The sequence below is a fragment of the Lontra canadensis genome, unplaced genomic scaffold (assembly GCF_010015895.1).
Source record: "Lontra canadensis isolate GAN:19392208 unplaced genomic scaffold, GSC_riverotter_1.0 scaffold104, whole genome shotgun sequence".
NCBI classification, from domain to species: Eukaryota; Metazoa; Chordata; class Mammalia; order Carnivora; family Mustelidae; genus Lontra; species Lontra canadensis.
This window is the reverse complement of record NW_022631098.1, coordinates 2,728,109-2,742,076: the sequence shown is the minus strand read 5'-3', so window position 1 is coordinate 2,742,076 and position 13,968 is coordinate 2,728,109. Positions and strand designations below refer to the sequence as shown.

General features: G+C 38.0%; 2 protein-coding genes across 2 annotated transcripts in view; one reads left to right on the top strand and one right to left on the bottom strand.

Moving 5' to 3' along the window:
* Window positions 1-13,968, bottom strand: part of DDX10 (DEAD-box helicase 10) — a 268,604-nt gene that overhangs the window by 38,915 nt on the left and 215,721 nt on the right. Inside the window, exon 17 of the mRNA XM_032838466.1 lies at window positions 548-693. Within this exon, the coding sequence (XP_032694357.1) occupies window positions 548-693 (146 nt within the window). The remainder of the gene's footprint in view (window positions 1-547; window positions 694-13,968) is intronic.
* Window positions 13,473-13,954, top strand: LOC116855608 (60S ribosomal protein L23a). Its single transcript, XM_032838468.1, has one exon. The coding sequence runs from the start codon at window positions 13,484-13,486 to the stop codon at window positions 13,952-13,954; it is 471 nt and encodes a 156-aa protein (XP_032694359.1). The 5' UTR covers window positions 13,473-13,483.

The following is a 13,968-nucleotide window of genomic DNA, read 5'->3' as shown; positions in this document are numbered from 1 at the left end:
TAAAAATGTGAAAGTGTAACTGCCCTTTTTTAAAATTCAGAGAGAATTTTTTTTTTTTAAAGATTTCATTTATTTATTTGCAGAGAGAGAGATCACAAGTAGGCAGAGAGGCAGTCAGAGAAAGAGGAGGAAGCAGGCTCCCCGCCGAGCAGAGAGCCCGATGCGGGGCTCGATCCCAGGACCCCAGGATCATGACCCGAGCCAAAGGCAGAGGCTTTAACCCACTGAGCCACCCGGGCGCCCCTCAGAGAGAATTTTTAACAACACTCTCAACAGAGTCCTTTAACAGTGAATTGAAATAAAATTCTGCCTCTGTTTGCATCAAGTATACCCTACTAATACTTAAGCATAAAGGATTCAGAAGGATAAAGAACAGAGAAGAGAAAAAACAACTCTTATTATAACTCTTACAACTAACAGTGATCATAGAAACAATAAGAGAGCCCCCCCAAATGATGAGAAAAGCACAAAACATTTGTCTCTACACAACCTCTGCATTCAGAGAAGAAGATACATATACTTAATCCTACTAAAAGTAAAAACATACCTAATTTTATTTTCCAGGTCTTCACTATCTGATTCTTCAGAGCTTCTGTACTTATCTGGATCTGGAAGTGTGCTTGGATCAAATCCATCATCATCATCATCATCATCATCACTCCAATCCAGAAAGGCTTCCTCTTCATCTCTGACCTAAGAAAACACAAGGGGAGTTGTGGTTTAAAAAAAATGGCTGATAAATAATCTAGTCTTATATTTCAGGACTCAAATAAACACTTCTCTAATTGATAGCCTCAAACTGGAAGCCTTCTATTCTGGTGAAAGCCATTATTGACTTTCAGAACCATTATCATTTGCAAAGAGAAAGGAAATCTGTGTCATTTCAAAAATAAAATGAAAATATGATTCAGAAAGTAAATCACCATTAAGTCCTTAAACACAACATGGGAAAAATGGTCAGTTTTACTACTTCCACATAACTCAACTGTCAAAGAAATAAAGTATAAAATAAAGTTTTCTTGTGCTCCTATCCATACACATGTGAATTTCAAAACCCCCCAGAATATTACATGAAGATATAAAAGGTCAGATGATAGGGTAGAGAAACTCTCTTTTTGTCCGATGACTTTATGATCACAGTAATCGAAGTGTTAAAATTAATAATCAGATCAATACAAGTTCATTAATAGTAAGGAGTGTTCTAAATTCAAGTGTAAGTATGAAGTCACTAAAACAATGGAAAATGAGAGGAATACCAAGAGATAGATGAAGCAGTAACACATGGAATTATCCCCATGTGGGAATAATTCCGTTTTATGCAAGTGGGAACGTAGGTGGGCTCTTTTTTTTTTTTTTGCTTTTATTTTATAGTGGTTTATTTTTGTCAAAGAACAAAGCAATGTAATGTTAAAATACGCTTACTACACATTTATGTAATGACCATCCCTTATAGAAAATTTATTTTTGGCACATTGTGCATCTTATCTACTAGGTTACAAAACCAAACAAGTATCACCACATGCATTTAACAGATTATAAGTAGGACTTAAAAAAAATTCTGGATGAGTTTCTCTCAGTTACCATCTTTATAATTCTTCTTCACACCATATGAGACAAACGTCAATGATTCTGTTTTCAAATGTTTAATGTTCTTTCCCAGGAAGTGAATAACAACTCAGAATAGCATAGCAAGTGACTGTGCAAGGCCATGATAGAGGGCCTCTAACACTTTCTGAACAGCTTTCCCTGGATAACATCTAAACATAACAAAAGGACGAAGAGGAAAAAGAAAGAAAGATTAGTCATCACTGCAAAAGGCCCCTATTGCTTTCCTGGTAAAGCTCCCAGCTGAAAATAACAGGCCTGAAAAAACTGTAGCAAAGGTGGGGCGGGGGGGAACTTGCCATCAAATGCAGTAAGCAAAGGCCTGCACAGCATATTATATGGTCCACTTGAAAATACTCAAAGATATCAACAAAATACAATGTCATCATATACTCAAAAGCACTAATCTCCTGGGCTACAAGGTATTTCCAATTTTCCAGTCTAATGCTCTCTCAAAGGAATCTGAAGACAGAGCAGACTCAAAACAATTCTCAAGTATTTGGTCTCAGCGTACCTTTACACTCAAAAAGTATGAAGGACTCCAAAGTCCTGTGAATGTAGATTATATCTACTGATAATTTACTGTATTAGAAATTAAGACTAAGATTTTTAAAAATTGATTTTAAAGTAACAACAAAATTCACTACATTTTTAACATGTGTCATATTTTATGAAAAAGTTATAATTTCCCAAAATAAAAGAACATTGTTTTAGATTTTTGCAAGTTTCTTTAATAAGTATTTTCCCTTTCTTCTTTTTCTTTCTCTCTTCTTCCTTCCTTCCTTCCTCTCTCTCTCCCCCCTCTCTCTTTCTAGAGGGAGAGAACGTGTGCATGTAAGCTGAGGGAGAGAGGCAGGCAGGAGAACATGAAGAGGGAGAGAGAGAATCTCAAGCAGGCTGCACACACAGCATGGAGCCTGACACAGAGCTTGATCTCATGAACCCAAGAACACGACCTGAGCCCAAATCAAGAGTCGGATGCTTAACCAACTGAGCCCACGCAGGTGCCCCTTTCATAACTAGTTTAAAAGGAGACAACAGAATGCCCAAATGTTCCTCTGCATTCACAATGTGTTGTTCTGGGTGAAGTATATGAAAAAAATCTAGTCTCTCTGAGATAGATAGTTGGGAAAGGAAGGAGTAGTTTAATAGCCTTTTCCAGTAACTGTAGTTATGACTTTCCCTTGATAATACAACAAACCCTGATGAGTAGTTTCAAATAAATAGTTGCAATATAGAATCTGAAGCCATTCCGTAAAATCCAATGGTCTACTTTTCACTTTGAATGTATCTTTAACCAGTAAGTGATGGTGTAATATCATGCATCTGCTCTTTGGAAAACACTCCTTCACTTAATTTATGCAGATCTTCCTGATGTGAATCTTCAAGTGCTGACACATTTCATTTTACAATATTTTTTAAAATCACATTTATTAATATCACCATCAATATCATAAGAAGTATCTTTCAAAGTATGGCGAAGCTACTGGTGGATACAAGTTCTCCAAAATTCTATTTTTTTTCTCAGAAAGTCAAATTTTATGATTAACAACAAATATTTTCAGTTTTTCCCTTGAAAAGTAAGCAACAAGCAACAATTTTCCTCTGGTGGTTTTCAAACATTTCTCTTTATTATAGATGAGTTTTACTAGAATACATCCGGGAATGGTTTTGTGTTCCTCTTACTTGTGGCTCTGCAACCTTCTCAGATCTATCATTTCATGTTTTTCACTACATTTGGGGAGTTTGGGCCATTATTTCTTCAAACATTTGCGTGCCTCTTTCTCATCTCTCCTTCCAGGGCTACCAGGACATACATATTGGCCTACTTCATAGTTCCCTGAGGTTTTGTTCTTTTTCTTTTTCCAGTCTTTTTTCTTTCTGGTTTTTGGACAGGGTCACTTCTACTCCAGGTTTGCTATTCCTTTCTTCTGCTATTTCCAAACTACTTTTGAGCCCATTTGGCATGTATGGGCACTTTTTTTTTTTTTTTTTTTAAACAGTAATTGTGTGTTTCAGCTCTAGGACTACCCAGCTTTTTTTGTTTTTAATAGTGTTTCCATAGCTCCACTGAGATTATCTCTGTACTTATTCATTCATACCATATTTTCCTTTAATTCTCTGAACATACTTTCCTTTAATTCTTTGAACATATTTAAAATAGCTGCTTTGAAGTCTGCTAAATTCAAATCTGGCCCAATAGTTTCTTTGACTGCCTTTCTCTTGGGTATGGATCACATTTTACTGCCTAATTGCATTTCTAATATTTTTGTAGAAAAATAGACACTGCAGATATTGAAACTGAATTCTGTCATGTTTTTCTGAGGACTACTGGATTTGTATTCTATTAGGCAGTTATCTTGCTTGGATTCAAACCACAAACTCTCTAACCCATGGTGCTCAGCTGCTTATAGCTCTGTTTTGTCCTTGTGGCTGCCAAATGCTGCTTTTTTAGTCTGACTTCCTACAGGTCTCCCCTGAGCCTGTAACACGTGACACTCAGCCAAGGATTTAAGCAGAATTAAGCTCACCTTCTCTATAGTTTTCTTGCTTGTGGGAATTGCTCTAATTTCTACCTGTTTTATTGGCTTTGAGATCTATGCTCTGACACTGCAAGTAGAATATTTCATTTAACTGCATTTTAACATCTAGTACCATTTAATATGCTCTTTTAGCATTTATTATAAAGCAAGCGGACTTCATAAAAGTCCTATAATAGAAGAAATAAATTACATAGTGAGACTCAGTATAAATATCTCACTCAGCATTCCTGTGTACATATTTGACTATTTGAAGGAAAATACTAATTCAGACTGATAAAAATTTAGCTAGATAAGATATTATTTGGATTTCTGTTACTCTAACTCTCTTCCAATTAACAACATTCAGGTTTTGTTATTTCCTAACTTATAAGATGATCACCATATTGTTTGTACTGCATTACATACCTTAATGCATGACAATGGCAAATGAATTTAAGTTAGCAATCATTCGTTTCAGAAACAACCTCAACCTAATAGAAGTGTAGGGATGATGGAAAAAAGTCACTTTTATGTTGATCTTTCTTGTCCTTTGGTCCATTCTTCACACGGTCAGAAATAAAAGTATAAAATATATCTATATTATGAAAAATACAATGTGGCTCTTTGATAGTTTTAATTTATTAAAATAAAAACACTATCATTTATAATAAAGCATACAAAAAGGTCACTAATTGTCATAATGAAAACATAAAGCACCACACTCATTTTTATCCCCTTTTGGGATTATCTCCATGAGAACATAAATACTGATACACCTCCCACTTCCCAACTGTGACATCTCAGTGTGTTAGGACACCATGGCTAGAAACTGATAACAAAAAGGAACTATTTAATATTTAAGCATTTTAGCAGGAAAGTAACTAAATTTCTACCTTAGAGACGCCATACCTGACAGCAATGGGAAGGGTGGTTGAAGGGTAAAAGATCTGAAGGTAGGATATGTTTAAAAACCATAATCATCCAGCTGAAAAGAGGGATTCAGTGAAGGAAGCGGCCACAGAAATGGAGGTGGGGACATGTCTGAGAGATGTTTATTTATTTATTTATTTATTTATTTATTTATTTATTTTGACACAGAGAGAGAGGGAGATCACAAGTAGGCAGAGAGAGGGGGGGAAGCAGGCTCCCCACTGAGCAGAGAGCCCGATGCCAGACTCGATCCCAGGACCCTGAGATCATGACCCAAGCCGAAGGCAGAGGCCCAAACCACTGAGCCACCCAGGCGCCCCATGTCTGAGAGATGTTAAGGAGGGAAAACCAACCAGATTCCGTGAACTATATGGGTACATAATATACTGCAGAAAATCAATATGCACAGAACCATAACTGCACATCAAATATGGTCCAAGAGAGCCACTTGGTAAATACTGCAAAGATGCCTTACAAAAACACCTTTCTTCAACACATGTCTATTAAGAAGCTATTATATATGCCAAAAACAGACACACAGATCAATGGAACAGAATAGAGATCCCAGAAATAGACCCTCAACTCTATGGACAACTAATCTTCAACAAAGCAGGACGGAATGTCCAATGGAAAAAAGACAGCCTCTTCAACAAATAGTGTTGGGAAAACTGGATAGCCACATGCAGAAAAATGAAATTGGACCATTTCCTTATACCACACACAAAAATAGACTCAAAATGGATGAAGGACCTCAATGTGAGAAAGGAATCCATCAAAATCCTTGAGGAGAACACAGGCAGCAACCTCTTCGACCTCACCCGCAGCAATTTCTTCCTAGGAACATCGCCAAAGGCAAGGGAAGCAAGGGCAAAAATGAACTATTGGGATTTCATCAAGATCAAAAGCTTTTGCACAGCAAAGGAAACAGTTAACAAAACCAAATGATAACTGACAGAATGGGAGAAAATATTTGCAAACAACATATCAGATAAAGGGCTAGTACCCAAAATCTATTAAGGGCTCAGCAAACTCAACACCTAAAGAACAAATAATCCAATCCAGAAATGGGCAGAAGACATGAACAGACATTTCTGCAAAGAAGACATCCAGATGGCCAACAGACACATGAAAAAATGCTCCACATCACTCAGCATCAGGGAAATACAAATCAAAACCACAATGAGATACCACCTCACACCAGTCAGAATGGCTAAAATTAACACGTCAGGAAATGACAGATGCTGGCGAGGATGTGGAGAAAGGGGAACCCTCCTACACTGTTGGTGGGAATGCAAATTGGTGCAACCACTCTCGAAAACAGCATGGAGATTCCTCAAAAAGCTGAAAATAGAGCTACCCTATGACCCAGCAATTGCACTACTGGGTATTTACCCTAAAGATACAAACGTAATGATCCAAAGGGACACGTGCACCCGAATGTTTATAGCAGCAATGTCCACAATAGCCAAACTATGGAAAGAACCTAGATGTCCATCAACAGATGAATGGATAAAGAAGATGTGGTATATATATATACAATGGAATACTACGCAGCCATCAAAAGAAATGAAATCTTGCCATCTGCGATGATGTGGATGGAACTAGAGGGTATCATGCTTAGCAAAATAAGTCAATCAGAGAAAGACAACTATCATATGATCTCCCTGATATGAGGAAGTGGAGATGCAACGTGGGGGGTTTGGAGGGTAGGAAAAGAATAAATGAAACAAGATGGGATCGGGAGGGAGACAAACCATAAGAGACTCTTAACCTCACAAAACAAACTGAGGGTTGCTGGGGTTCGGGTGGTCGGGAGAGGGTGGTGGGGTTATGGACATTGGGGAGGGTGTGTGCTATGGTGAGTGCTGTGAAGTGTGTAAGCCTGATGATTCACAGACCTGTACCCCTGGGGATAAAAATACATTATATGTTTATAAAAAAATTAAAAAATTTAAAAAAAAAAGAAGCTATTATATGTTCTGGGGATGCCTAGGCAAAGTCCCTACCCTAACGAGAAAATGAGTTCTCCTAGGATATCACCCATGGAGAAGCATAGCATGAAAGCCAGGCTCTGCTATTTCTGGGGAACAGCCAGTCAAGAGGGAACTGGCTCCACCGGTCCTGCCTGCCACCTTACAGAATGCAGCCTTCAACTCACGGCTCCTCTAACATGGAGCTAACTGACAGCAGATCCTGACGGTCAACGTGCTTCTCTTCAGGTACTTCCCGGCTGGAAGCTGCAACCACTCCTGCCTCACTGACTGATCACTCGCCCACCTCTCCCCCCAACCTCAGCTCCAAACAAGAACCTATAGGTGCGACCGTGTCACACCTATACTACTCTCTTCTCTCTTTATAGGCCCAAGAAAGAAGGTCTCACACACAGAAATCAGGGTCACCTCTATGAACTGGCTGTTCCTGAGATAGAGTTTCAGAACCTCAGAGGAAAATATTTCACCTAAAATAAGAATGGCTTTTCCTAAAATAGTTACTTGGAAGACTCAATTATAAGTAGGACAGAAGAAAATACCTGAAAAAGAAATGTAACACAACTAGCTTTTACTTTGTTTTCGGTTTTGATGATGGCAAGAAACACAGATATGAAGTGTCACCCTCCAACAATAAATTCACAAAGGGCTCTGACACACTTTATCTTACTTGATTTTCAAGCCCTATGAAGTAAGAAGATAATTACTGCTCTTGTTCTCAAAATGAAAAACTGCGATTCAGAGGACTAAATAACTTAACCAAGGTCACACACACCTGGACTTATGCTAGACCTTCTCCTGGATCACCCTGAATCTCAACTCTCACCATAAAAATCTCTGAATTTGCTGCTTGTACAATTCTTTCTTCAGAATCAAGCATATTCTATGAGCTTCATAAAACACAGAGTGCTGCTTTCAGTGTACCCTGCATGTACCCACATCCACTCTGACTGGCCTGGTCTCCCAAGCATGTCTCTGGTGTCTCTTGCCTGCAGCCCCACACCAGCCTACTCACCAGACTCTGTAACCATTCTTCCCCTCCTTCTAATCACATCAACTGTCTATGTTGTAACTAGAATGTTGTTGTTGTTGTTGTTTCATTAAAGTTGAAGTCTGATCGTGTTTTCACCTGCTTACAACCTTTTAAGACATACTTTCATTCAAGTCCTAGAACAAGACAAGCCCCCTCCCATCTCAACAACGTCACGCCAGGTATTTTTTTACTAGAATCCTTTTCCACTTACTCTCGTCTGATGTGCGGTGTTCTCTGATACCAAATGTGGTGTCTTTTAAACACCAATTTTCCAATGCCAAATGAGTGTACCAGCAATTCAATTCTGACACTATACAGAGTCAGCAAAGACCCCACAGGTAAAGGGCTCAGTCCCACGAGACATCAAATCCCAGGTGCAAGTGGGGTCCCCAAATGACCTGTACTTCTTCCTAGCCAACTACAAATTCAGGGATTCTCACAACCTCCTCCTCAGGTCTGATAATTCTCAAGAATGATTCAGATCTCAGTACAGTGCCCTGCTATGACTGCCAGCTTATCTATTATAGAAGTGACAACTCAGGAACAACCAGATGGAAGAGATGCATAGAACAAAGTATGGAGTGGGGAGAGGGGCAGAGCTTCCAGGCCCTCTCCAGGTGTGCCACCTTCCTAGCACCGTGACATATTCACCAACCTGGATGTTCTCAGAATCTTACTGTTCAAGAGTTCTTATAACTCCATTTCCAGGCCTAACTTCCTCCCAAGAGAGAGGAAGTAGGGCTAGTTCCCATCCTCTAATCCTGTGTTCAGCCTCTCTAGTGACCAAGCCCCCTTTTGATGCCCTGAGTCACCTCATTTGCATAAACTCAAGTACACCGGACAGGGGATTCTTATGGGTAATACAGTACTATCACTCAGGAAATTCCAAAGATTTTAGAAGTTCAGTGTTGGAAACCAGGAATAAAGATCAATTATATTTTTTATTATACAACACCTCATTAATTCCAAGTCATCTGGTCTTAGATTAAGCATTTCTAAACATCACTTCCTCAGTAAAACTTCCTGCATATTTTTTTCGGTGCTATACCTTGAGCGAATTCCCTATTTAATGTCTGTATTCCTTCCTAAGCAGTAGGTCCCATGGGAGTAAAGGCCATATCCCGCTACTGCTGTTGGAATAAATGTCCAGGCCCAAAATGGAGGCACTCCTACCTGGGGAGCCATGGGAGCAAATAAAAACTTGGCTCCCTGTAAATGCTCTGCTTGACCAGAGATGCACTATATTGAGTCAGCTAACCCCAAGCATCAAGCCAACTCTGGGCTTTCTCACCCAGAACAAGACTATGTGGCCCCAATCAATCAGATACTATTTTCCCTCTTCCTTGTTCTTTATTCTTTATCCTATCAATGCTTCCTGCCATAAGTCTCATTTTGTAGTTCTCCAATAGCAGACTGTCCACTTCGCAAAATGTTAAAGCTTGTATCACCTAAATTGTCTTCTTTGAATATATTTTTTAAATTGCTCACTACTGTAATCAAAAAGCATACAACAGGTTCTCAAATATTTGATAAGTAAAAAGATATTTAATGTGAAAATACTCAAGTAGAATATGATTTTATTATTATTAATGAGTGTATAAATACAACTGATAAAGGTTTTACACTGGTTAAGTTAGAAATCTCATCAATTTAGATCTGATCATAGGATTTTTATGATAATTGTCAACCACTTACATCTCAGATTCCTCAGGTATAAAACAGAAATATTTTTATAGTATTTAGGCATAAGGAAGCTGATAAGAAGCTTAATTGCAGATGCTTGGAAAATATGCAACCAGCTTCTTAATAGGAAAAAAATGAGTGGTCAGTAAAGAAAAATGAATGTGTGATAATGCCTATAAAATAATAATAAATTGTGTTTAAAATTCCCTCTAGAAGATTATGTAAGAAAACTTCAAGTAACAATCAATATACACACCAAGGGCTTATCCATACACAGAGAATCTAGTTATGGAATCAGATATGAACAAGTCCTTGACCCTTACATTCATTCAAAAAATATGGGAACCTCAAGCACTTCCCTCCGCTCAAATTAATCATTTTCTTAGAGCTCAGTATATACAGCCCATCATGCGAAGGCAAAAATAAATGAGTTAGGGTCTTACTTTTGAGAACTTTAACATTTTAGAATAGAATACTATTTAAACTTCCTTCAGCAGACAGATAGCAGAGAGAGCCAGACAGTACATCTAAATACATTTCTATACATGCTGTATTTCCTTTACTTCTTTTTCTTTCTGAGGGCACACACAACTACAGCCAAAGCAAAAACAAAAAGTGAAATCCTAATGCTAAAAGTGAGAGAGTACAAAATGGCCCAATAAGAAATGTAACACACTCAAAGCTTGATAAAAAGAAAACACAAAATGACATAACTCTAGAACACCTCTGAGAAGCGGAGAGGAAGGCTGACGAGGGAAAGAAAACAGATTATTTCCTTGAACTACACACAAAGAACCATAGCATATTTTATTAGGCCAAAGACCTTGAATGTCTATAAAGTAACAGGGACTAAGATTTTATTTCAATCATTTCGCTAAGGGGTGGAAATGGAAGCAATACTACATGCCGTGGATGGAGAGACACACATGCTCGCAGGTTGTGATCATCAGTGAGGAAATCAACTCCAAGTCTCAATTACCTGGATTGCCTTCCTGTATACTACGTAGCTTTCCACAAAAATATATAAGATAAGCCCTAAGAATTGTCTTCAGATTTGAGTTACTTAATTCTATATAGGATTTTTTTTAAAAGACTTCCCATAATGCATAAATTAAAAGCAGAATGCCAACCCTGACACACCAAAATTTCTTAAGGGAAAATCCCAAAATTCATAATCAACTATTTCTGATCCTGAAAAAGAATGTAAAGATGGTGAAAAAAATGTTTAGAGAAAAATGAGGTATTCAAAATATATTTTGTTCTCACTAACAAAACTTCAAAACAACTAAGAAAGCACTGAGATGATACTTCATAGTTTTGAAATTTAAAATAAAAATTCTGATTGCTAAAGACAGCCAGCCAGCCATCTTCAGTAGTTAGAGATGGATTCATTTTTTTGAGATTTACCCAAGCTACACATTGCAGGTAGGAAGTTCCTGAGTGAAAAAAAATCACTGAAATGGTTTTTCTCAACTATAAGCACAAAAGGGTAATGATATTAAAAGCTGAAAGTCAGCATCTACTAGGGTCCATGTGCAGAATAGTAAACACAGGAGCAGCTGACAGAGAGATCACTGCTCCTGACCATAATACCAAATTTTAATTGCCTGACTCCTCCACTTTTTAATAAGGATGTTGTCATACTCATTAAAATATTTTAGAATATTTTCAGTTTCTGGTTCTTAGAAATTTATTCCATAATAGCAATGTTGGGCTTTGGCCTAATGCTGATTTTTATACTCAGTTGCTTGGTATCTGGCCAAAGGGTGTCTTTTCTGCACTTCCAATATATATACTGGCTGAATTGCACTTGAAATCTGGAACTCTGGTCAAGGGTTCTGGACTGAACAGTTATGGGGCTCTTGTTCAGAAATATATCCTTCCTAACTTCTGGCACTTACCGAAAGGCAACACATTTCAGCCCTGGCCATCTAATCATAGAGGAAACTGAGGGCACAAAGGGAACACAGGATGTTGGGAAATGATAAAAGCATTATCCAGGGGAACAAGGAGGAGAATTTAGGCAAAGGCTACCTGTTTAGAGAATTTCTTTCTTAAATCTAGCCAAGCTTACCCAAATCCCATCCAGTACCCTCTCTATTTTCCCAAGCGTTCCAAAACAATAGAAATATCTGATTGAAAGGCTATGAGGAAGTGATATAAATAATACATGAAGTGAACACAGTTAAGAATGGCAGGCGAAAGGCTGGAACATGAATATTCAAAGCCTCAAAGAGCAAATTCCAAATTTGGAAGGATCTTCAGAATTTGGAATAGTCACTCAACAACTATGTACTTGCACACTTGCTGTTTGCTGAGCATTGCTAAAGAAGAAGAATGTAATCTGAAACACGGCATGACAGAAGATACTATGATTCAGCATTTTAACCTTAATAAGACTTTCAACAAAATGAAATTCCTCCTAAAACTACCTTACACAAAATTCATTATTCTTCCTAAATTGCTTACTGACTCACTTACTTAATATATGACTATCTCACAAAGCTCTGAAAGATACTGAGAATGCAACAATTTCATAATATCCTATTAAATAATGGTGCTTCCTATTATTGATCATCTTTATTTCTCATCCTCTTCTTTCCAGAGGAAAGTTACATCAGATAGGATATTAAACAAAGTACAAATTCCAGTTTGCCATTTTTGTCACAATAATGAACACTTTAATCTACAATGAGTCACAAGACCCTGATTTGATTGTCCTACCGGCAGCTGGCAGTGTATCCTTGGGCAATTTACTAACTCTGGGAGCTTGTTTCCTCATCTGTATAATCTAAACACTGTCATCTACCATTCAATGTTGCTTTGAGGATCAAATGAGAAAGTACGAGAAGTCGTCTGTGATAATGTTTACCATCATTAGTAGCAGAACTGTACAAATAACAAAAAGGCATTCCAACAGTTTGGTGGTCTCATCCTTTTTAGGTATCCCTCTGCTTTCTCCAAACATTAATTCTAACATGGGCAATAATATGCAATAGATTTAAATCTCCTTAGGAAGCAGTGTATTCATAATAAAAAAATAAACAAAAAATTATACACAAAAGAGAACAGAACTAAAACTATCAATGTCAGAATGCTAGCAAAGGTAGCTCAAGAATAAATAAAAGTACTACTTTGTAAACCAAGTAGTAAATAGTTTGATGAATGGAATATTATTCAACAATGACAAGGACTGATACAGGGGTGAATTTCAAATGCACCTTGCCAAGCGAAAGAGAATGGACCCCAAAGGCTATATACTGAGAGATTCAATTTATATTAAAATCTGGGGGGAAAAAAACAACAGAAAACAGATAAGCGGTTGCCAGATGTTTGGGAGAAGGCAGCAAGAAAGAATTTCTTGGGATGATGATGTACCTATATTGTTTAACTTTGATGGTTGCAGATGCATGCCTCTATATATTTGTCAAAATCCGTAAGTGAATACCACAAATAATGAATCTTACATGTAAGCTAATAGAAGAGCCCCCAAATAATATTTTAATGATCTTTAAAGGCGTTCACAATGAATCAGTAAATTATGAAGACCATACTAATAAAAAAATATGTATAGAGGAAACTTTGGGTGGTAGGCACGGATTACAGAATTTTTCCTTTTTCTACCAATCAAAAAGGGTCTTACAATGAGTAAGTAATATTTTTGAAGTCAAAGAGACAAAATATTGTTTTTTAAGATTCTAGAGAGGAGCCCTTTTACGAAGATGGCGCCGAAAGCTAAGAAGGAAGCCCCTGCCCCTCCCAAAGCCGAAGCCAAAGCAAAGGCTTTGAAGGCCAAGAAAGCGGTGCTGAAAGGCGTCCACAGTCACAAAAAAAAGAAGATCCGCACATCACCTACGTTCCGACGACCCAAGACTCTGCGTCTCCGAAGGCAGCCCAAATACCCTCGAAAGAGCGCCCCCAGGAGAAACAAGCTTGATCACTATGCCATCATCAAGTTCCCCCTGACTACTGAGTCAGCCATGAAGAAAATAGAAGACAACAACACACTTGTGTTCATTGTGGATGTCAAGGCCAATAAGCACCAGATCAAACAGGCTGTGAAGAAGCTCTATGACATTGATGTAGCCAAGGTCAACACCTTAATCAGGCCTGATGGAGAGAAGAAGGCATACGTTCGGCTGGCCCCTGACTATGATGCTTTGGATGTTGCCAACAAAATTGGGATCATCTAAACTGAGTCCAGCTG